Source organism: Equus asinus, chromosome 17 (genome assembly GCF_041296235.1).
Source record: "Equus asinus isolate D_3611 breed Donkey chromosome 17, EquAss-T2T_v2, whole genome shotgun sequence".
In the NCBI taxonomy this organism is placed as follows: domain Eukaryota; kingdom Metazoa; phylum Chordata; class Mammalia; order Perissodactyla; family Equidae; genus Equus; species Equus asinus.
In genome coordinates, this window is record NC_091806.1 from 35,618,257 (window position 1) to 35,642,931 (window position 24,675).

General features: G+C 48.3%; 1 protein-coding gene across 1 annotated transcript in view; it reads right to left on the bottom strand.

Annotated features, from left to right (window-relative positions):
* The window catches only part of LOC139039781 (liprin-alpha-1-like), a 112,920-nt gene that overhangs the window by 15,726 nt on the left and 72,519 nt on the right, over positions 1-24,675 (bottom strand). Inside the window, 8 exon segments of the mRNA XM_070487874.1 lie at positions 1,530-1,627; positions 1,712-1,887; positions 8,991-9,191; positions 9,299-9,380; positions 15,432-15,525; positions 15,919-16,091; positions 17,079-17,230; positions 22,418-22,649. Of these exon segments, the coding sequence (XP_070343975.1) occupies positions 1,530-1,627; positions 1,712-1,887; positions 8,991-9,191; positions 9,299-9,380; positions 15,432-15,525; positions 15,919-16,091; positions 17,079-17,230; positions 22,418-22,649 (1,208 nt within the window).

Below are 24,675 nucleotides of genomic sequence, written 5' to 3' on the forward strand. Positions count from 1 at the left end.
ACTACCTTTCTCCATACACAAAAATAGACTCAAAATGGACCAGAGACTTGAAGCTAAGAGCTGAAACCATAAAACTTCTGGAAGAAAATACAGGCAGTCCACTCTTTGACATCAGACTTAAAAGGATCTTACTGAATACCATGTCTACCCAGACAAGGAAAACAAAAGAAAAAAATAAACAAGTGGGACTTCATCAGACTAAAGAGCTTCTGGAAGTCAAAGGAAATCAAGATTAAAATGAAAAAACAACCCACCAAATGGGAGAAAATATTTGCAAATCATATATCCGACACGGAGTTAATCTCCATAATATAGAAACAACTCACACAAATGAACAACAAAAAAAACAAACAACCCAATCAAAAAGTAGGCAGAGGATACGAACAGACATTTTTCCAAAGAAGATAGATGGATGGCCAATAGGCACATGAAAAGATGCTCAACATCACTAATCATCAGGGAAATGCAAATCAAAACTACATTTAGGGGCCAGGGCCGTGGCCGAGTGGTTAAGTTCCCATGCCCCGCTTTAGAGGCCCAGGGTTTCGCTGGTTCAGATCCTGGGTGGAGATATGGCACCGCTCATCAAGCCATGCTGAGGTGGCATCCCACATAGCACAGACAGAAGGATGTGCAACTGGAGGATACAACTAGGTACTGGCAGGCTTTGGGGAGAAGAAGAAGGGGAAAAAAGAAAAAAAAGATTGGCAACAGATGTTAGCTCAGGTGCCCGTCTTTAAAAAAAAACCCAAAAAGCAAAAAACTACACTTAGATATCTTACACCCATTAGAATGGCTATAATCACCAAGACAAAAAACAACAAGCGTTGGAGAGGTTGTAGAGAAAAGGGAACCCTCATCCACTGCTGGTGGGAATGCAAACCGGTGCAGCCACTGCAGAAAACAGTACGGAGATTTCTCAAAAAATTAAAAATAGAAATTCCATACAACCCAGCTAACCCACTACTGGGTATTTATCAAAAAAACCTGAAATCCACAATTCAAAGAGACTTAGGTACCCCATGTTCATCGCAGCATTATTCACAATAGCCAAGATGTGGAAGCAGCCCAAGTGCCCATCGACGGATGATTGGATAAAGAGTATGGGGTATATAAATACACAATGGAATACTACTCAGCCATAAAAAAAAAGATGTAATCGTCCCATTCGCAACCACATGGATGGACCTTGAGGGCATCCTGTGAAAAGAAATAAGCCAAATGGAGAAAGACAAACACTGGATGATTTCACTCCTATGTAGAAGATAATCTAACTTACGGACAAAGAGAACAATTTAGTGGTTACAAGGGGCAAGGGGTGTGGAAGGTGGCCACAAGGGGCGAAGCGGCACACTCACATGGTGTCTGACAAATATTAATGTACAACTGAAATTTCACAATGCTATAAACTACTATGACCACAATAAAAAAAATATTTTTTTTAATTTAAAGAAACTAGGAAATCACTTAGGCTGCTAATACACTGGGAAGCAGAAATATGCTAAATCAATTAAACGTAATGTACTAGCCTTTTATTTCATTCTGGCTTTCTTCTCTTTTTCTTTCCAGTTCTTTCCGGTCATAATTCAGCCTTCGCAGGCACATAATTCCACACTGGAAGCTCTTTCTATTTACAAAAAAAACAAAATTACAGATGGAAACAGTCAAAAGCCTCCTAGCCAACGAGCAGGAACTGTGTGCAACGACTGACCTGTGGAAGCTGTCCGCCATCTTCAGCTGCCCACGCAGGTCCTTCTTGGTGAGATAGTCCAGCATGCGCGCGTCCACCAGGCACTCCAGGAAGTAGCTGCGGTATTGCGGGAGGCCCAGGCTGGGCAGCCACTCGTTCCCGATCCAATCATGGTTCATGTCCCCGTAGGCGAGCGTCTGCTTTCAACAAGCAAGTACGATCAGTTCAGGAAAAAGAACACCCAAGAGGTCACAAGGGCAGTTTAAATAATCTTTAAACTGGATTTTTAACCTATTACATATCCTTAAAGCTTAAATGAATGACAACACTGTTCTTTATCATTTCAAAATAATTTGATCTCCTATGTACTACCTTTTAAATTTGTCAGTAGAATTTTAACAGAAGGTATTATACCACTGAAAACCTATGACTCATTCGTGTTTATAAATTTAACCTATTTCCCCAACCACAATAAAAATGTAGCTGATAACACATGATCTTTCTGAAGTAATTTTTGTGTATAATAATATAACAACAAAGAATGATCACGACTCATGAACAAGTTTGAAGGATCAATCCAACTGTACACAAAAATATCTGTGGCTGGTTTTAATTTTAACACTTTGTTTTCCAAATTTCCTCAACAAAAAATCTGTTAATTTCAAAATCCGTGTAAAAAGTGAACTGAAGGGGCCGGCCCCGTGGCTGAGTGGTTACTTTGGCGCACTCCGCTTCAGCAGCCCAGGGTTTCACCGGTTTGCATCCTGGGCCTGGATATGACACTGCTCATCAAGCCATGTTGAGGTGGTGTCCCACATGCCCCAACTAGAAGGACCCACAACTAAAAACATACAATTACATACCAGGGGGCTTTGGGGAGAAAAAGGAAAAATAAAATCTTAAAAAAAAAGTGAACCGAAAAATAGTTTTAAAAGAAGAGAGAAGCAAGACCACAACTGACAGAACTGAAAGGAGAAACAGAAAAATCCACAGTTACAGTCACAAGACCTCAACCCTCCTCTGACTCAGTCACTGATTGAACAAAGAAGCCAAAACAGGCAGACAGACCCCCTCAGTAAGGATCCAGAAGCCTTAAACAACACTATTGACCAGCTTGACCTAAGTGACGTTTCGTGGAACACCCCACCCAATAATAGCAGAATACGTTCATTTCAAGTGCGTATGGGATTCTCCAAGACAAATCTCAACAGATCTAAAGGGACTGAAATCATACAAACTATGTTCTCTGACCTCAACAGAATTAAATTAGAAATCAATAATAAAAAGATATCTAGAAAATTCTCAAGCGTTTGGAAATTAGCATACGGCTAAATAACCCACGTGCCAAAGAAGAAGAAAAGAGAAATGGGAAAATATTTCTAACTGAATGAAAGTGAAACACGATCTATTCAAAAATTGCAGGACATGGCTAAAGCAGTGTCTTGAGGGAAATTTATAGTATTAAACACTTATGTCGTAAATGAAGGAAGGTCTCAAAACAACAATGTAGGATTCTACCTTAAAAAACTTGAAAAAGAAGAACAAATGAAATCCAAAGCAAGCAGAAGGAAGAAAATAAAAGAGCAGAAATCAATGAAACAGAAACAAGAAAAATAAAACTATGAAACTAAAATCTGGTTCTTCATAAATATCAGTAAAATTGACTAAGCCCTAGACAGAGTGACTAAGAAAAAAGAAAAGATGTACATTACCAATATCAAGAATGAAAGAGGGGATGTACGATAGGACATAGACACTGAAAGGGAAAACTGTGAACAACTGTAAGCAACTTAGATAAAATGGGCAAAAGACATCATCTATGAGAGCAACTCATAAGAAAGAGATAAGTTGTATCTTATCAGGACTCAAATTTGCAGTTATAAACTTTCTCTCACATACACATAAAATATTTACCTTAAATGTCTTCACTGGTGAATCTTACCAAATATTTATGGAAAAAATAACAATTCTACACTATTATTCCAAAAAAATGGAGAAGAAATGCCTAACTCATCCTATGAAGCCAGCACTATCCTGATACCAAAACCAGACAAAGACATTACAAGAAAACTACAGACCAGTATCTCTCATAGACACAGATGCAAAATTCCTGGACAAAATATGAGCAAATTAAATCAATAATAAATTAAAAGAATAAGCTATCACGACAAGTGAGATTCATCCTAGGAACATAAGGTTGGGTCAACATTTGAAAAATCAATGACATTCATCCTATCAATGGATTCAAAAGAAATACCACTATATCATCTCAAAAGATGCAGAAAAAGCATTTGACAAAATTCATCATTCATTTATGGAAATCTCAGCAATCTAGCAATGGAAGAAAACGGCCTCAACCTGATAAGGGGCATCTACAGCAAACACAGGGCTGACATCACACTTAAAGGTGAAAGACAATGTATTCTTCCTGAGATCAGGAACAAAGGGTCTGTTCTCACTAATTTTATTCAGCGCTGCGGTGCAACTCCTAGCCACGGTAACAAGGCAAGAAAAAGAAATCAAAAGCATAGGAATTGGAAAAAAAAAACCTGTCTTTATTTGCAGATGACCTGATTAGCAACATAGAAAATGCACCTACAAACTGGCTGTGAGAACTACAGCGAGCTTAGCAAAGCGGCAGGACACAAGGCCAGGACACAAACACGAGCTGGGCTTCTAAATACCAGAAGTGAACTGGAAACTGAAATTTACAAAATGCCATTCACAATGTCATCAAAGTCATGAAATCCTTAGGGATAAATCTAACAGAACACAGCCAAGCTTTGTACAATGAAAAATAAGTACACACATTATATGTATCTACAGACATATCCAAAAAAGGCACTCGCTGCCCCTCTGTCCAAGACCAGCTGCGCCCGCAGGCCTTCTGCAGTCCCATCACGGAATCCTTGGACACAGTCCCTCTCAACTACCACCGTGCTCTGCCTTGAAAACACGGCCTCTGGTCTAATTTATCACTTACACCAATCAAGCTGGAAGAAATGACTCACACTCCAACAAGAATGCTCAAATTCGAACAGAAAAAAACATTTTCACTATTTTCTCTAAGCAACCATGAGTGGGAAAAACATCAAACATTTTCGGGAAATCATCACACTGTCATGTTTTTCACTCTTTCAAACCTTACTCTCATCTCATATGCCTGAGACTTACGCATGAGCATCTGGTCTCATTTCCTTGCCTGTGATTACGTATTCTTAAATGGGCACACAACGCAAAGATTTCTAAATAAGAGAATTCCATGGAAGCGGAACCCTCCTCCTTTTTGTTTACTCATCATACACTCTAGTCACACTTCTTAAGTGGTCAGCGTCAGATAACGTAGGTCAGCGACTGAGGATCAGGCCCAGTCCAGGGAGCCCTCCATCTCCCGGGCCGCCATCAGAGCCTTCCGAAAAAGCCCTTGACACGGATCTCCATCATCGGACAACACCTGGGCCAGAAGAGGCAGCCACTGCCCAGGGCCTGCTAATCCACCACTGAAATGATCACAAACACACTTCTGTGATCTCTGTAAACTGTGAGAGCCGGCGGCAGGGACTGTGGCTGTCCCGCTCACTCCTGTGTCTGCAGCAAGCAGCACAGCCTCCCACAGACAGCCCACATGTGCCACTTGCTAAATGAAGGCACCCACGGCTCTCACCACACCTTGATGCTTTCTTCCCGAGGGCCCGAGGAAACGTTGAACCTCCCCTCGGCTTCAGAGCTGGCCACGAGGTAAGGGCACAGGAGAGGAACACTGTGTGACCGCGGCCCTCAGCAGACCGGGCGGCCTCACAGAGCCCAGGAAGCCTCTTCACTCCTCTCATCTAGGGGAGGCGACAGCGAGAGCAGCTCTTGCTTACTAGGAACACTGAGTGTTGGCTAACTCTGCTGCCGCGGGCACAGCTCACCCGTGTTTGCATTTCTACTGCAGAGAGCAAACATTCCGCTTATTTAATTTACACCTCGTGCCCCTGACACAGGGAATTTCCTACTCAAGTGCTGACAAAGTTCTGCTTCCTAGTGTGAAATACACCGACATTTAAGTAATTACGAAATGCACCCTTTTTAATTCACTGATGGTCATTAGTGGCCTTGTAAAGAGCTAGCTGCCCAGGTTAAATCATTAATGAGGATATTTATCTGGCGTAGCAGCACAGAAGGCCCAAATCAGGAGCAGAGGGCTCACACCATCATATTATAGCTTCTCTCTTCTTTTGTTAAAAAGAGAGAGAGAATTGGCTTTACGTTGGGAATACAAACAGAGGGAAACTGGCATTTCAACCAACAACTTGTACTCAGGAAAATTCTGATTTGAAACTATCCTGATTCTTTTCAGACATACAACGATCCCGTGAGGACCCTGAGCGCTCCGCCCTCAGCAAGAGCCTCGGGAGACGCCGCCTGCTCACACCGCGCGGCTGTGCGGGTCCCTAAAGTGCGGCATGTCACACAGCAACGCTGGTGGGGTCACAGGCAGGGACATCGCTGTATTAGTCGAGCTGTCTCAGAGGAAGGCTGCAAGACACGTGTGGCAGCTTTTTGTGAGCTGAAGAGCTGGGGAGCTGAAAACGGAAAAGTACATTAAGCAAGAAGAGGCTTAATTTCTGAGAATTCCATTAGTAAGAAAGCCTTTTGATCAGCACTTAGTAAAACACCAACACGAAGACCCGGACGTGACGTCTCCACAGCAACTCCTGTGCTGGAAAGTTCTCAGAATTCAGTTTTCCCACCGGCAGACCTTGTGGTTAAGTTACCCAAGCGGGTACTTAAATCCGCAATGTCAGGAGCCGCCGAAGCCCCAGGACCGCGTCCAAAAGCCGGTCCTCTACACAGAGCTGTCTACGCTAACCAGAACTGACACCACGGCCCCACAGAAGAGAGGTTCAAAATTGTCCATGAGACGTGCTCTTTAACTCTACGCTCTGCTTCCGACTAATGCTTTCAAATCGTTAACAATATTCTGAAAAAGTTAAGATGTTAAAAATGTCAAGAAAAGTAAATTACGAGTTTTCATACGCCAATTCTTTTTGTTGCTGTACATATAGTGAAGAATATAGTATAGAAAGTCTCCAACCTGAGCCCAGCTTCCCTCCTCATCCTCCTGATGTTACGTGGTTAGGAATGAAAAGAACACAGCTGTTAGTATCGGTGAGCTTAGTAAGGCAAGCAGATCAACTTCAGAAGGTGCAGCGAGACGGAGGGGAAAGTTCGAGAAATCAAGGTATCATGCAAAAGGCATGCAAAACAACAATCCCAGCTTCTCATGCAGGAGCCGAGGCCCCCCCCGACCCCGGCAAGCACACTCAGCGAGGGAGAAAATGGGCCAGACCCTCAAAATGGAGTGTTCGGCCGAGGCCTCTCCCTAAAGGAGGTGTGAATTCAATCTACTCTAAAGAGAGAGGGTCTACCAATGTAAAGTTCCTGGAAAAATCGAAAATAAGACAAAATACGGATCCTATTTTATACATTTGACTAATACCTAGCGGCAATACTTATCAGGAACTGAGTGTAAAATGACCTTTCTGTTTCCCACAAAAAGGCCGGGAATGGCGCCGCTTGTAAGTGGGGTGCCCTGGGAGGAGGACAGGCTCGGGGCGGGACTGACCGTTTGTGGCGAGGCCGCGAGTGTTTCCATCTCCTCATGCGTTAACCAGACATTTCCTGTGGTCTACGGTGACCCAGGGACCACCACATCCAGGGCGAGGGAAGCAGTGACAGAGAGGAAGGTGGCAGACACGTGAGCCACGGGCACACAGGAGGAGCAGGGGAGGCGAAGCCCGTCTCCCCCTCTTCTCATTTGAGATGCCCACGTAGAAAAGGAGAGAACATCGACCAGCTCGCCCTTCTTAAAGAGTGACCACACCTAATTAATGCTGTGTGGTCAGCCACACGAGAAGAGCCCATGATTCCTAGAGCTGGATCTGCCCTGCTGACCCCCTGAGGTATGTGAAATATAAAGAGAAGAAAATACATTTTGCGCCTCTCAAAGTGTGAGTAATTCTCCAGTGCCCATCAACCCGCCCCATGGGAAAGGGCCTCAGCCCAGGAAGCCCACGCAGCCGAGCTCCGGACTGGGGGAGACGGCTCGGGGCAGGCGCTCCCAGGACGGGGCCTCTCGGCCTGCACAACCTCGCCGGGGGGCTCAAGAGGCAGGGAGCAGGACTGAGTGTGTCCAAAAGAAGGCCCAATCGCAACTGTACCGGAACACCGGCCCCACGTCCCGTCCCCGTCACTGCAGCCGCGGACAGCCAGGCCCCGCGGCTCTCAACGCAGAGCTTCCAGGGGGACGGGCTCTTCACCACTGGCTGTTAACCTCAGCTCGCAGGACGCGAGCTTTCTCAAGACAGTTGATAAACACTTGGGGAAAACCACCCCAGCGCCTTCACTTGCAGAAAGGCCACTCTCATGTGAAATGATGGGGGAACAGGGACCAGATCGGATACTGCGACAAAACTTTCCACTGGGAGAAGAGCTGTCTGTGCAACAGGTGAGAACACAGGCTGACTGTCGCTACCACAACTCTTTACTAAGAGACAAAATCAAACAAACAAACAAAAAAGGCTCTTAACACTTTTTGTGCAAAGGAACTGAGGCCTGAATCGGGCCCTGACCTGCTACTCAGAGAAGCATGCCTGTGAGGCTCTTGGTTTCTTAATCAGGGTTTTTCTCTCGAGAGTAAACCAAAAGCTAAAAGCAGAGAGTGGGCACTGGGCCAATGAAAAGAGTCTGCACTTTAGAAATGAGGCGTTGGCCTGCCCTTATCTCCCAGTAACCGCTAATGTTTTCATTAGATTAGTTTTTAACGTTTCAAATAGGAGGACCCTCTTTAAGGACGTTCGAGGTCTCCCCACGGGGAGCAAACCGGATGAGCACAGGTAATGCCTGGTGCCTGCGCACACATAGGCTAATGGACTGCTCAGAACCCTGAGCTCCCAGGGCCCTCAGTGCCCAAAACGGAAGCACCGAGGGGCCCAATGTCACATTAGAGTAAAACACTGCTTATAGCGCAACTGGGGATCGAGGCTTTTTTCCCTTCACTTTTCATGAATTTATGTCTAAATTTGTGATCGCTACTGTTGTTTTCAGAAACTCCTACTTCTACGTTACAATGCAGCCACTGAAGCCAGGCTGTTAAAAAAGCATTCAATAAAGTATTTTTAACCACTCAGTTTTCACCCGTTAGAAGCTGTGACGTTTCTGCAGGCTGAAATTTTAAACCGGAGCCCTGGGTGTGATTACGAAGACTTGGAGAAGCAACGTCAGGAGGGGATAAACTGCTTTCAGGGAGACGCACCGTTCTTGACGTAGGAGGGGCTGACGGACTCGTGAGGGACGTGATCGCCTGAATGGCCAGCCTCAGCTTCAGCCTGTGCAGAGGGTTGCTGATGCCGATCTCACGCTGGATCTCCGTGTCTGACAGGGTGGACATGATAGCCCCGCTTTTCATGTTGGCCCGGCAAGCGGCCACATACCAGGCTGGCATCCCAACCCAGAGCTAGAGACAGGAAATGTTGAGGCCAGAAGGTTATGCACACTGTGTGAAATGGATTAACACGTTCACATGAGTCACATACTTGATCCAGGATCGAAAGACGGCTATACCTCCAGCCAGACGACAACAGTTGGCCCATCCCATTGTGCAAAAGGTAAACCTTGTCTCCGGGCTTCCTCGAGCAACTCATGCCTACAAATAACCAGACAGTCACAGTGAAAGACTCGATCACACGCATACAGGAAGCAAGTTAGCAGAGTACTCGCTCTATACACTTTCACAAGCACAGTAGCACATATCTCATTATTTTCCTTTAATCTTCTAAACCATCCACTTAACGGTAGTTTGGTACACGTCAGGAAGAACTCCTGAACAATGGAATGCTGATGGACTCGACAAGGTTCTCTGTAGAATCATCTCCTCGCAGAATTAAAGAATTATTACCCACTTTAAAAAAACCCAGCAGAGCCTTTGTATCCAAGCTAGGACATTCAAGCGAAAACATACTCGCTCTTCTCTTTCTAAACGATGAGGGAAAATATGGAGAAAGAGGAAACTAGACCGGGTCTGAACAGAGAAGCCTGCCTCCGTGGGAGCTTCACAAACGTTCAGCGTTCACACCACCAACACCGAGAACAATGTGGATTTTTAACACTAGGAATGGTCTACTGTAGCAAGCAAGTAGTGGACTGGATTTTGGCTGTTTCTCTTCCACGTTGCTAGTTAGCTAACTAGGTATTTGCTAAATTCAGACATTGGGTCATTCTGTGGTTTAACCCACAGGCTTCAAATCCAGAAAATTTCAACCCGGACAGTTTCTACCAGGACCCCAGACGGAGTGTGAGCCTAAGATGCCCTGCGCTGACAGCTACCGTGGGGCAGGAGGCAGGGAGGAGTCCCAGGGCCCTCGTGAGATCAGAAATATTCTGTAGGCCTGATTTTAAAATAGGCGAACTGGAACTTTACCACATTACCATCTTTGCAAATGATTCTGTCTACTGGGAACATGGCTATGTAAGAGAGAACAAAGAAGCTTCACGAATCTTATCTTACTGCTTTGTGCTGTTTACCTCCAAGCCTTTCTAAGACACCCTATTACTTTGACAGGGAGAGCCTCGGAGAGGAGACGGGGCTGCTCACCGCACGCGCCCCGACACCCCAAGTCATTTTCCATAATCATTTCTACAGAACACGTCGTCGAATCTTTTACTTCTAAAGATACATAACAGCTCTTCAACATATTGAAATAGTATTAGACTTTTCTTAAGACTATGAAGTCTACGGACAATTAAAGCTCAAAACGTTTCACACAGGATCTCAAGTAAGTGTGCCTTAAGTCACCCTGAGGCTTCTGGGGAATAACAGATATCCTGGATAGCAACTATCCAGGATAATTCTACCAGAGGATGCAACAAATATCTTAATAGCTCAAGTAGAGTTAACAAGGGGCAAACTTCTCTAGTTCAAATAAGCAAAGCTACTCATAAATAAAAAAGCAGCCAAGTCCACTGGAACTGCCGTCCCCCTGACACAGGAGGCCAATGCTGGACGGAGGGGAGAGGAGGGCCTCGCTGGGCGGGACCGACCGCCAGTGTGCTGAATTAAGTGCCACTTTGTGTTTCCTGGGGACAAGTTCTCCTCGAGGACAGCGGCTCTATCTTATGCAAACACGTCTGTGAGCCATAGGAGCCATACGAGCAAGACAGACACCTCCTCGGCAGACAGAGCAGGGAAAGACCTGAACCCTGACAGCACGGTCAAGGCCCAAGTCCTGCCCGCCTGGCCCGGCAGAGGGGCGGGGATGGCACTGGTGCCGGGCCAACAGGGCTTTCCGATCCCCACACTCTGAAGTGAACTAAACAGGTACTGAGTCCAGGGCACTTGGCAGAGAGTTCGTTTTTCATATGAAACAGACACTCACTGTACACAGGAACATAGGGTTAAAAATAGTCTGGTAATTCCATCATCTGGGGACTGGTGCACACCCTTCTGACTTCACCTGCAATGGTCATTGGCTTTTATCAACAGCTTTCTCTAGTATGGATTACTTCTGGGTTTCACAGTGCAGGCCCAGCGCCCTGCTGAAAGGGCGATAAGGCAATGGAGGGAGAACGATGCATCTCTTAGATGCCGCCGAGAGAGACGCGAGAAGTGAGCGTGAGGGCAGAGGAGACCCCAGCTGGGCGGCCGGCCCAGGTCTCTGTCTGCTTCCAGCTCCCTCCCCTATCAGGCTAGTTGGTGACCTTGAAGACCCCACACGGAGCCAGATCCCTGCGTTATCACCCCAGGCAGGAACACCAGCACCCCCTTCTTCTCTGGGGGTGACTGTTCTGTCACGTGAAGAAGGCCCCTGCCCGTGGGAGAGGAGAGGGCAGCGCCCCTGGAAGCTGTGCAGGGCAGGGCGAGCACAGGATGCGGAGACCAGACTGGAGACGCCGGGGCCAGCGCCACTCCTGCCCTCTCTGGAGCTCGGTTTCTCGAACAAATATGCTCCCTTCTTGCTCGGTCTAGGAACTGCCTTTCCCTGTTGGCCACTGAGAACGGCCTCAGGCAGACGGCCGCTCTCCTTCGTTTGTGACTACTCATCAGAGCACTTTCTAAGAATCAACAGAACCACCGTGTGGTTCGACTTCACCGCAACCAGAGATCACCACGATAGCTGCTGAGTCCTCGCGACAGCTAACCGCCAGGGCACGAGGTCGTCTTCTACTGGCCCTTCGCTCCAAGGCCTGAAACCCGAGAGATCGAAGGCGGCGGGCCTCTCAAGTGCCGTGCGTTTCTCTGCATCCTAAGTCTACCCGAGGCACCCAGCTCTGTTCTGCAGAGGCTGAGGCAGAAGCTGATATCCTGGGGCAATGAGGTGTATTCTGTGTGCCCAGATTCTACGGCCCCAAACCACTGCCCAGAAGCAAACAGAAGACTCGTCTGCTTTCTGTTGTTACGTATTTCCCTCCTCTGCTTGGAGATACTGCAATCTCTGTCATCGCTTTGTCCACCCTTGGGATCTGCGATCTCCGTTTACAGAGAGCTACTCGAGAAACAAGGGCGGGGCTGCCGTCCCTGCGGAGTAAAGGGACGAGCGCTGGGCCCGCCATGGTCAGCCAGCAACTCGCGGCTGCTTGGCTGGGACTTGACCTCCTCCCTCGAAGATCATTCTAGACCCCAAGGGCAATTTTTTAAATACCTCTATACCAGGAAACTGATGTGCCATGCTTCCCAGCCTTAAAATTAGAGTCAGAGGAAAAAGACATTCAGAAATATGCTAAATCCCCTGGGGAACAGGCACACGGATGAGACAAAGGTCATGTAACCCGTGAGTGACGGCGTGTGTTTTATAACTAGGACAGGACACGATGATGAAGTTATCTTTCATAACGAGAAGCGGTGTGGGCTTTGCTGACCAGACCCCAGATAAGGTGTACCATCCAAGCGACACACGCACCTCGTTTCTCTGAGGCCGACACGTTCAGTACCATGGCACCTTGCACCAACACCTGCTGGGCTCACGTCACAAACACGGCTCCACGGCCCACACAAAGCACTACTCCCGCCATGGGGTGCAGCTCGCTGTCAGAGGCTGGGGGTGGGGGGCGGCCAGGGTGAGGGGACCCGGCACAGCTCTCAGCAAAGCAGCACGACTCTCCCGGAACCTCAGTTCAGAGCCTGAGGCTGGTGACCGCCAACGCCACAGGCTGTAACACACGCTCAGCACAGCACACCCTCCGCCTCAACTTACCCTGTGACCACACTAGAGTCAACCAGGGAGAAACGGGAAAGAGAGCATTAGAACACCAGGTTACTTAAGGCGACGGAGTTCAGACAGCACCAGGGACGCCCGGCAACGCTGTGGGAGCACCGCCAAGCGGACGAACACAGTGATGTCTGATTTCACGCCAGCGGTACCCTCCACGGATTCATTAAGCATGTCCAGCACCGAACGCGCCCACCACTCTCTTTTATGTACCTTTGACAAAACCTGAAAGTCAGCTCTCCACCGAAGTCACCAGGTTCTTGAAAACTCTCTAAAAGTGGATGTGTTTGGCTGTGTGACTTTGGCAGCTAAAGGCACACTTTTGAGGTAATAAAAAGAAATATTTCTGAGGACCGTATTTTGATTCTTACCTCTATAATGCCATAAACGTAAAGCTGTATTCCAATAATACTTTTTCCGGATAACTCAAACATTTTCCCACAATTATAAATAAAGCATTTTTCCTAAAGTCAATTTTATTTCTGGTTAACTGACAGAACTAAAATTACCCACTGTAGTCAGACAAATAACCTCCATACTTTCAATTTTTCCCTACTAACTTACTAGTACATCCTAGAACTTGCCGTGCACGACCACAGAGTTCAGAGAACGGCCTGCCCCTGGACAGTTACAGCTATGGTGACACAGAAGTGCAGAGCCAATGCCATCACGGGGAACCCGGAGCTCCAGAGAAACCCGCCTACCACCCACCCCCACACACGCTCCCCAGGCAGCGGGAAACGGAGTCACGTGGCGGGACAAACAATAAAGGCTGTCTCCACACAGCCAAGTGCTCAAGCATACCTCCTGCGAATTACAAAATAAATTTAGAAAACAAGGGTGACCCAAACTTGGGCCAATTTGAATAGTCTGTGACCCTACAGGAACCATGAACTTCCGGGGACGAGGACCGAGGCGCACTGCCACAAACCTTACGGATTTTATTCCAGCATGTGCAAGCGTGTGCACTAGAACACGTCAGCAAAATCTAACGGACACATTTTTCCTGGCAGGGCTCCAGGAGGCAAAAGGCCTGGCTGGGATACGTTTCACAAAGGCAAATGGCAATTACCCAAGTTACTTTAAAACATTTTTATACAGTTCAAAGACAGCAACGTTCAAAGCACGTTTTGCTGTTCAATGGTGTCTGCGGATTTCCATTCACGGGGACCTGAAAGACTGAGTATTCCTAGGGCATGGTGAGCAATAACAGAAACAACGGCACTTCGCCTGAAATAAGACCAGCAGTGGGCCAGTCACGAAGATCAGCACGATTCTGAGAAGAGAACGAAAATGAGGCAGGGTTCACAAAAGGGAACCCAACCGGCAACTCTACAGCTAAAGGCACGTGGCCTCTAGGGGAGAGGGTCCCCGGGCCCCAGCGTGGTCCTCGGGGCGCACTGTAGGCCCGGGTGCCACACCAATGAGGGTGTCTCAGGGTACTTGAGTGGCCAGACGACCTTTCCTATCGTCAGAGTGACCACAGAACCTACCAATCGTCAGCCTGTCCCAAGGCCCAGCTTTGCCATCTGACCACTGGCTCTCGCCCGTCTTCCCCATTCTCAAGGTCAGCGCTTCCCTCTGGGACTGCTAACTGCCCCTTCTGTCGTAGAGGGCGGTTCAGTTTCAGTTTTCAGTCACCAGTTCACTGGGATACTGTCTCTCCCTACCTCATTCATCTACTTAATTCTGGTTGACATACGGTCAACCAACACACAACCTGCTCCCGATCAGAACGAAGCCAGAGAAACACGCACACACTATTCCATGCCCCTACCCCGGGGCTTCGCAGCGTCTGAGCACCTTTGCAGAAAATGATCACCCTGCTATCACCTATTTTCAGAGTCAAGACAAATCGGAATCAAAATTTAATAAACAGACCACAAAATCACGAGTCTATTGAAGATAAAAATACAAAATCTACCGGAGGAGGAAAAAAGGGGCAACACAGCGAATATTTCCTGACAGATCATAGCCCGCACGGCAAACTCTGAATGCTGGTGATCAAGTCGGAGCGGTGGCTGCAATTACACACTCAGTTCTCCCTATTTTAGGATGGCTGGCACTGTTGCCAGTGCTTTACGTGTGTTTATGTAGCGACAGATGTGTGTCTAACACTCACAAAGCCGTGTGAGGCGCATACCGCTGCACTCCCATCTTAGAGGAGGAAACTGGGAGCGCAGCAAGGCTAAGCGGCCCCTCCCCCTAGAGCTGACGCACCGGAGCCGGACTCGGGGCCCCACGCCTGGCGGGGAGCCCTCCTCGTCAGACAGCTCTCCGGGGGACGGGAGCCTCCCCTGAGTCCTCTCCCCCTTCCTGAGCAGAGGCTCTCAGCCCCCCAGGAAGCACAGTCTGTTAAAAGCTTTAGGTTAACCTTTCAGAAGGTAATATAGACACATAAATAGATACTACATTTATTAAATAAACGTTAGTTAAAAATCAGGCACAACTGAGAAGTGTTCAGTGAGATGGACGAATAACGAAAAGCTTACTTTTTTTGAAGTTTTTGGTTTTTCTCCGCCTGTCCTCCCAGTTTGCTGAGTCCCAAGGCATCCTGAGCTGAGTTTTCGGTCTCTGAAACGCCAGCTGTGAGGGCCCAGCGGTTGAAACAGCGAGAGAAATCAACACGGCCACATTAGGTGAGTTCAGAAACAGGTGGAAGAGCACTTGCAGGCAAAGAACACCTCTAAAGGCTAAGTTTCTGACTAGGCAACCAAGGCACGAGAATGCTCGAGAGACAGTGAGCCCCTTCTGTCTGGGACGCCAGGTTGTTCAGGGCCAAAGAACGTCCACCGTGGCTCTCTGGGTCGCATGTGTCCCAGAGAAAACATACGCCTCCTGAGCTTTCACTCCCTGAGAACGCCCAGCGTCTTCGACAGACCGCCCGTGGGAACAACCGGGGGCACACAGTAGGCACACACACGGCAGGCCCCCCGCCTCCATCCTAAGGGTTAAGAATGTTTGCTGGAAGCCACCCACCTTGTCCTAATGCCTCCTTGCCGGCATGTCCAGGTCGGCCCTTTTCTTTCTTGCCAAACAGGCGGCCAATGGAGGACTTGATGCCCTTCTTCTTGGGGGCTTTGTGGAGCGAGTCCTGGCTACTATTACTACTGCTGGGGTTGCTCACGGGGCCGTCCTGTGAGCCTGTGGAGCTTTGGGGACAGAAAACGATCTTGAATGAGCGCCCTCGTCCCAACACAACGTTCCATTCACAGGCACTAGAACACTCCACGCTTTTAATACTTGCTCTTCCAACTACACGAGCATTCCAAGTCTCCTCCAGGCATGTCTCCTTCGCAAAATGCATCGCGTGTAGAAACGAAGGCTCCTAGCCATCCCACCACGGAGAACCGTTTCTGAGGAGCTGAGGCTCTGAGCCGGAGCTCTCCTTCTGAGAAGGCTTCCAGTCCGAACCATGGAAGGCAGAGAGCACCATGAGCCCACCTGAGGGCTGCCCCTCGGCTGTGAAGATGCTCTCCCAACCGGAGGCCTGACCCCAGCGCCCCAGCAACCTCCCCAGTGCCACCGTCCCTGCCGCGAAACAAGAGCCACAGGGCCTACTGCAGAGGCGGCGAGGATGGACACCTTCACCCGCCACCGAGGGCTGCCAGGGCGGGACAAAAGCACAGCCCGTGGTAGTTTGACATAGGAGCACACTAGTCACCCACTGGCTCTCATGGTCCCTGTGGGGAGGCGCTTGGAGCGCTGGGGACGAGGTGGGGCTCTCCACAACTCAGAGGCAGAGAGCGCGTCCCAGTGGCAGGACACGGACGGTCCTGCAGAGCAACGGTCAGAACACGCCACATGCTTAGCAAATGCTCCACAAGAAGAGAAAGTTCTCACAATAGTCAATTTGCAGACTCTGAAGAAATGAAGGCTTTCTAAGATTGCTGCTATCACTGAACTCTCTTTCTAAACTCACGTCGCCCAAACAGACAGCATCTTCTGCTGGGCTCACCTGAGCTCCCAGGGCAGCCCGAGGGCATCATCTAAATCAACTCAACTCAATTAACCGGTATTTCTTTAAAGTCATCATTCTGACTTTTTTCCCCAAGAAGAGAGCAATGGATTTCTGAAAGCTGAGCATGGGAAGGCGGTCTGTTTGGAGCCGGGCTAGGGTGGGACGCTGCCCTCCTTACTTCTGTAAGTCCCTGAGGTCCTCGTGGCCGACCGTGTGCAGCGCCCCTTTGTGCAGCCTGTCCAGCCGAAGGGACCGCAGGGAGGGCAGGGGCGAGGTTTCACATTTTATTGTCGTCTTGTCGTCTCGTACCTCTTCTAGGGAGGTTGGCAACTGAGGGGTTGAGACCAGTGTAAAATTAGTGAACAACACACTGTGACCAAAAAAACCCCACAACACATAGGCTTTAAATTATAACCATAAACTTATGTGGAAATCCATGAGCTATGCTTTCTGCTGAGTACAACCAGCCTCGTTTTAGCCCAACGCCACGTTAAAGGACCGTCTTACTTATCAGGAGCAGGAGCACAGAGCAGAGCCCGACTCCTGGCCTACGAGCACCAGAACGAGTGCAGAGACCCGGGCAGGACACACGGGCACTCCTCCTCCTGAGCCTCCTCGCAGCCCGAGGGCCCGCCCGCCCTAGGATCCTAGGCCACCATGAGGACAGCCACTGAAGGGCACCGAGATCTGAACCACGCCCAAAACCTCGTCCTCACACAGCACGCACGGCACTCACTGTCCCTGATGAGGAGCTGAAGATGAACGTGTTTATCTCCTGATGCATTCAGAAGAAACACCAGAGAGGGCAGAAACCTCTTGGGTAAACTGTCCAGAACTTTTTGTTTTGGGAGAAAAAGAGAAATAGCTTGTACCATGATCCACTATCATTTTGAGTAGTGATGCACCTTCCTGGACTCTGTAACAAGTGGAAAAGCGAAAAGGGATCTAACTCCTCCATCCCAGACACGCCTGTCTGTCTCATACGTCTCAGCGTGCAGAACAGATGCTATAAACTGAGGTCTTTCTACGCGGTTTAAAAGCAATTTGTTCAAGCCGGCTCAAAGCAGTCCTGGCCTTCCACTGGAAGATCCTCTCCTTCAGACTGCCAGTTTTCCCGTGTCGGGGAACGTGAGGACAGGAAGGAGGCGGTGGGGAAAACGTTAACCCCGGCAGGTCTTACTGATCCATGGGGCTCCGTGGTTAAGGCAGGGCTCGAGTTCTCAAAACGTGCGTGGCAGGCGTTTGTACAAACAGCAAGACCTGAGCAGCCAACTTGGGCTTTTTTAATGCGACTGTGTAGACTATCGCTCCACTGCAGCCCCACAGTGGCTCAGTGACAACCAAGGGGCTTAGTGCAAAACGGAGTCGAACTCATTTAAGATAGAACCTTAAGCCGTAGCTGGATAGATTCCGCATGCTCTCCTGATTTCAAATTACAATCTGCAGACAACCAAAGGCTACGACGGCTAGAAACTATCAATACGAAACTGAAACAGGGAGAGATTTCAAACTGAGGTTAAAACAATCACCTATAAAAAACAAAAAAGAACAGGACAGGGAGCAGTCCACGGGACTGAGTTCACTGTCCTCAGCGGAGACAGAGCTCAGGAGGAGAGGCCCGCCCCGGCCGGTGGCTGCTCCCATTGTGCCCCCGTGCTGAGGGGCCCTGCCCAGCCCGGGGCCCGCCAGGCTGGGGCCTGCACGCTCTTTCAGAGCTGACTGGAACGAAGCTCCCCGACAGCTGGGGGGTCACGGCGGCGTGGGCCAGGGATGCTGAGGAGGAGGACAGTGCGCGGCCCATGCCGCCCGTGTCTGCACCATGCCTGCACTCCTGCCTTTCATCCTCACCACAGCCCCACAGCAAGGCCCTCGAAGGAGCCAGCCAGCCAGCCCACAGTGCCATGAGCATCAGGGTCAGGCTGTCCTGCCTGGACGTCAATCAACACGCTCCTTCCTTCCCTGAGAAAGCCTTCCCACCGAGGGAAACACGGATGCGAGTCGGCGGGACTGAGGGCGTGCTGTGCGCCGCGGGGCCGGTTATAAGCTCTCAGCTCCTTGCAGATCGTGCACAGATGGCACCGTCTGCGGCCACCCCGAGGAGCGCGCTTCTGTCGTTGTCTTCACTTAAACAGGAGGGCAAACCAAGGCGCAGAGAGGGCGAGCAGCACACCCGGGTCACAAATCATCACTGACAGCGGGGACTTGAGCCTGCGTTTCGCTGAATCGCCACGGTGCTCTGCGCAGCGGAGGGCTCCCACGGCTGCCGCCCAGCTCATGTGCTGTAAGCGCTGCGGTCAGAGGACAGCTGCCCGAGCATCCGAAGGGCGGCCTACGAGCGCAGGCTCAGGCAGCTTCTGGGTGGGGGTGCAGGCTATGCACATGGCGTGAAGGTTAGGAGGAAGGCATTCTGGTCCACAGATCTGCTCCCCAGTGCGTGCACGTCCTCCAAGAACAGGGAGGCCCGATTCACGACTATCTATAAGGAGAAGAGGCCCGCTGGCCCCCGCTGTCAGGGACGAGTGAGGAGGTGAGAGAATCTGCAGAGAAGTCAGGCCGTGGGGGAAGCGACTCAGTGTCCTGGTTTTGAAATCAGACCAGTCCACACTGCAGCGTTCCCTAACTGTGTGCCCCTAGGCACAGCATGTGGCCTCTCGGAGCCTCTGTTCCACATCTGTCCATGGGGATAACAACAGTAACCTGCATCTCACAGGAAGTCCATGAGGACGAGAGAGCAGACTGGTAGAGCACTCAGCACAGGGCCTGGCATACAGTAAGAGCTCATGACAGCTAGCTATGTTTTTTTTTTTTTTTGAGGAAGATTAGCCCTGAGCTAACTACTGCCAATCTTCCTATTTTTGCTGAGGAAGACTGCCCCTGAGCTCACATCCGTGCCCATCTTGCTCTACTTTATATGTGGGACACCTCCCACAGTATGACTTTCGCAAAGGGGTGCCAGGTCCACACCCGGGATCCGAACCGGCGAACCCCGGGCTGCCGAGGAGCAGAACATGCGAACTTAAGTGCTGCGCCACCAGGCCGGCCCTTCTAGCTATGCTTATTAAAATTAGTTTTTCCCCAAACTAAAATCTGTGGCTCTGCTTCAATAATTTCTCATTGAAAAAATACTATAGCCATTATAAATAAGCATGCAACGATGAGAAGGCAAATGAGTGGAAGAAAGGCACACCCTTACGCCTGTCCCAGCATTCTATGCAAACCACCAGTGACCTGTCTCCAACAGGACAATCGTCATTTGTGAAATGCCAGGTGAGTGTCAACATGTCCATTTAAATGTCAGTGATTCACAGGGCTGATTCATGCCAAATGACAGGTGCCCGTCAATACTTCAGAGAAACAAAGGTATGTTAAATTACTAAACACTTGACCTTTCTACGATGTTTCCTTAAATCACTAGGCTGACGGACGCATGCAAAGAAATGAAGAGAAACCAGATTTACTGCATACTCTGAAGTTAAAAATTCAAGGATCAGTACAGGTAAATATATTAAAAAGAGAATGACAAGACAGATATAAGCGAGCTGAGATTCAGAGAAAACGTAACTGGAAATGGAACATCTTTTTCACCATGAAATTTAAACAGTAAGTTACTCAAGATTTACTAGAGAAACACTATAAATCGTTACTCAGGGAGATAAAATTCTATTACAACATATACAATTTATTAAAATACGGCATTTTATAGAACAAAGGGCCCTAACAGTTGTCTATTCTAAGCCAAACTTCTCTAGAACTTAGTTTGCCCTAATGAAAAACATGTCTCTAAACATCAATTTAGTTGATGAGGAAGTTATTGCAAGACTTACTATAAAACTGAACAAACCTACTTTTAGTTATTAATCACCTATTGGTCATTCATATAAAATTCTTACCTAGAAATTGATTTAAAATTTCTCAAACATAAATTTTTGGATTAAAGCAGGGTACCCTGTGAAAATACGTAAGGATAAAAGCTAGCAGAATAGCAGGTGGAATCTTCACATTCTATGATTCCTATGAGATATACGAATTTAAAAAATAGTCTATTAAAGGCATTAATTGTTTATGTCCAACAAGTTGATGAAATTTACAGTCTTGAATATAAGCATCAAAACCAAAAGGTATACTGTTTGTGTCAAGTTTCCGTTAATTCTATACTTGGTGGATTATCTCTGTATATATCAAAGATTTCATTTCTGAATTACACAAACCCTACACAGTTTGAATAAAAGCACTCTGATCCAGCGATATCATGCCTGTATCCACATCTGTTGTACAGTGACACAGCAGTAAAAACGTATCACTACTGAGGGAAAAAGACACTATTTCATGAGAAACGAAGATAACGCAGAAACCCCACTAATGAGCCCCAATGGCCCCCACACACACACCATGGCCCCCACTATGGCGGTTCCCTGAGCACCCCATGGAGGGGGTGTCACAGCGCGAGCTGAGGCCTGGACTAACAGTGACAAAATAAAGAGAAGGATGACACAGGAAATCAAAACTAAACACGGAAGCAGACACAGCATCAGCCGGCACACACAACTACAAAAACAAGGAAAAAGAAAAACAGAACTGTTTTTACAAATTCTCTGAAAGGAAATAAGCATGAAATTGTCAAAGAGCTTAAAATATCAGCTAATGAGCTAACGATGTAAATTATAAAAATACTATGTCAAAACACCGCGAAATGGACTAGTTACCACTTCGGACGCTACTAAAGCGATTCACGGTTCATTTAATTACGTGCAGGCTAACAACGCAACTAAAAACGAAAATGGGTGGTAGCAGAAGAAATGAGAACGGAAGCGCAGTTAGAAAGCAGAACGCTGTCAACATGATTTCATGCATTCACAAAACCCAGACTAAACACGTGAGAAAGCTAGGCACTATTCTTTAGAGCAGCACGCTGTCGCGGTCCCTGCACTTTCAGAGGCTGCGCACGAACGCAGCCCAGCGCTTCCCGGGGAGGCCAAGCGGCAGCGCGCTCTCACTCACGCCACCCTGGATTCACCTGCAGAACCGGTGCCAAGCATGCCACCGAGGGCATTATTAAGAGGACCGATTTAGCTTTTTCTTCAGTTTTGTTTTTGACGGCATATTCTGTACCCTCCAGTCAGGCATCCCGAACGTAAAGACAGACAGCACTGACTCTCTCTGCACATTTTCCTATATGTTACGATGGCTGCTGTATTTACTTTTGTTACACTGTCTATCGCTGGAAAACAAAAATACCCCCCTAGCTGCCGAACCCTGCAGAGCTGACCACGCTCAGAGCTGAACAAGTGAAAACTTCTCTGGAGTTCAGGCATCACCCCAATATTAAAATTAATTTGTCACCATGCTATTGTTGAATGATTAAATATGAGTTGGTTTTAAAAATCTCAAACCTCTGAGCATAACAAGTGTACCTGATTTTCTTCCAGGTTAAAAATAAAGCATATTCGTGGTGTCCAAGACTTAAATCAGGTGTATCGGGGGCGAGGGGAGACAGCACAAGAAAAGACAAATCCTTACCGGAGTCATGATACCTAGTCTGTCCACCTCCCGAGCTGGGCTGTGCGGAATCCTTCGCGGGGTGGACCGGCCACTGTTCGGAGGAGAGGAGCCGGCGAGCGAGGAGGCAGGGTAGAGGGGAATGGAGCTCACTGATCTAAAACGACGAAGATTGCCAAAACTCCCACTGCCAACTCGAGACTCAATCTCCTCCGCCCGCTGCTCTGTGTTTTCCTTTTCTTCCTCTATCAACCTAAAGTAAAAACAAAACAGTCATCCTTCCTTCATTAGCAGACAGATTAACGGGTTCAGATGAAAAAATCGGTGCTTGCATTACTGTAAGGAAACTCCAATGACGGTTGCTCCAACAATGAACACTTCAGCAAAAACGTTCTACTTTTTCTCTCTTTAACACACACGGCTTCGGAACAGCACAAAGTACACCTTCCACTGAGTCTTACCAACTATCTCTGATCACTCGCGTTTGATTTTATTTACGTACCCCACAAGTCTGGAGGGGCTAGTTGGCAACTCTCTTACCACACAACGAGATGTTTGAATTTTACAGCTCCGACATTCCCACTTCTCAGGGCACAGCTGCACATTTACCTATCGGTTTTTTTGACTGGAAACTGGGAACTCTGATATAATCAAAAAATCAATTTACAAAGCAATCAGGAGTTTCCCAACACTTAAGTCTCTAGACTAGACGGAAACATTGATTTTTTTTTTTAAAGGTTGAGTTCGAACAAAAGTATTTTGTTTGTATTATTTGACAGAATTCTCCACCAGCCTCATCTGAATGAATTCACGTCAACCATGCTGCATTAATTTGGAAATTCGTAATTAAAGCTCTTCTCTCCTACTGTATAGTGGATGCTTAAACAGCAGTTTTAATATTTGACTATGCAAATCATTACTCTAATATTAAATTAGTAGTAACCTTGCAGTAACCTGTCCAATTAAAGTTCTACTTATATATTCTGAAAGTACTTTCTGTTATTGATACCAAGGCAGTGGACAGAATTTACCATTTATATCAGGTCAACTTGCTACCTAAAGAAGAACCCATTTTACTTAGCAATACACTGTGAAAAATAAAAGCTGACGTTTATAATCCTTTCGTGTTTCCCACAGCGATGGGGAAAGGCAGTCTTCCGGGCTCTGCCGGGTTGAACACAGCACACGAACCGTGGTTTACGGAGGCAGACTGCAGGCCGCACACCCCTTCCTTGCAGAGCCTACAGCTCTCCCTGGGTTAGTTCTGCCCCTCCTTCCCTCCCGCAGGCTCTGCGCAGGAACCGGCACTTGGCGTCTGTGTCAGCTTGACAAGAACAAAATGTTGGCAGCAACTCTGCCCGGACCTCCTGCAGGGTCCCTGGCACACGGCTGGTCTCTGTGTGCATGCAGGACCGGACCACGGCTGCCTCAGGCCTGACAGGGCAGATCTTGGGCTCCCTGTCACCCTGCACCCCAGACCTAAGGCCTCTTAATCCCCCCTCGGACGGGCAAGTCTTTGGCTTGATGAGCAGTGCCATGTCTGCGCCCAGGATCCAAACCAACGAAACACCGGGCCGCCTGCAGCGGAGCTCAGGAACTTAACCACTAGGCCACGGGGCCAGCCCCCCAGGACGGGCAAGTCTTTGGATTGAACCCAACAGTCGGCCCTTTGTCTTGTAAATTTACTGTTATAACTGCTAAGAGGCTTTCGAAAGAAAACACCTCTCAAACACTGAGGAGGTTACGATTCAAACCATTCTTTGACCACTGTCTTTTTTTTTTTTTAAAGATGGGCGCCTGAGCTAACAACTGTTGCCAATCGTCGCCTTCTTTCTTCTTCTTCTTCTCCCCAAAGCCCCCAGTACATAGTGCTGGATTCTAGTTGTGAGTGCCTCTGGTTGTGCTATGTGGGATGCCGCCTCAACATGGCCTGAAGAGCGGTGCTGTGTCAGCACCCAGGATCCAAATTGGTGAAATCCAGGGCCGCCAAAGCGGAGCGCGTGAACTTAACCACTCGGCCATGGGGCCTGCCCCGACCACTGTCTTGTAATGAACCAATTTTCACATTCTATTAGTTTAACAGAGGAAAACGCAAGTAGGAGTGGGAATTTGCCAATCTGAAAACCTCGGCTTTCTGTTCCAGGTGGTTGGGTGACACACCTGAAAACGTGAGGCTCTGAAAGACACACAAGAGGGCCCTCTTCAGCGCTGGAGGAGGCACAAGCGGCAGGTGGACGCTGCCCCAGCTCCCTGCCCCCCGCAGGGTTCAGAGTTGGGGG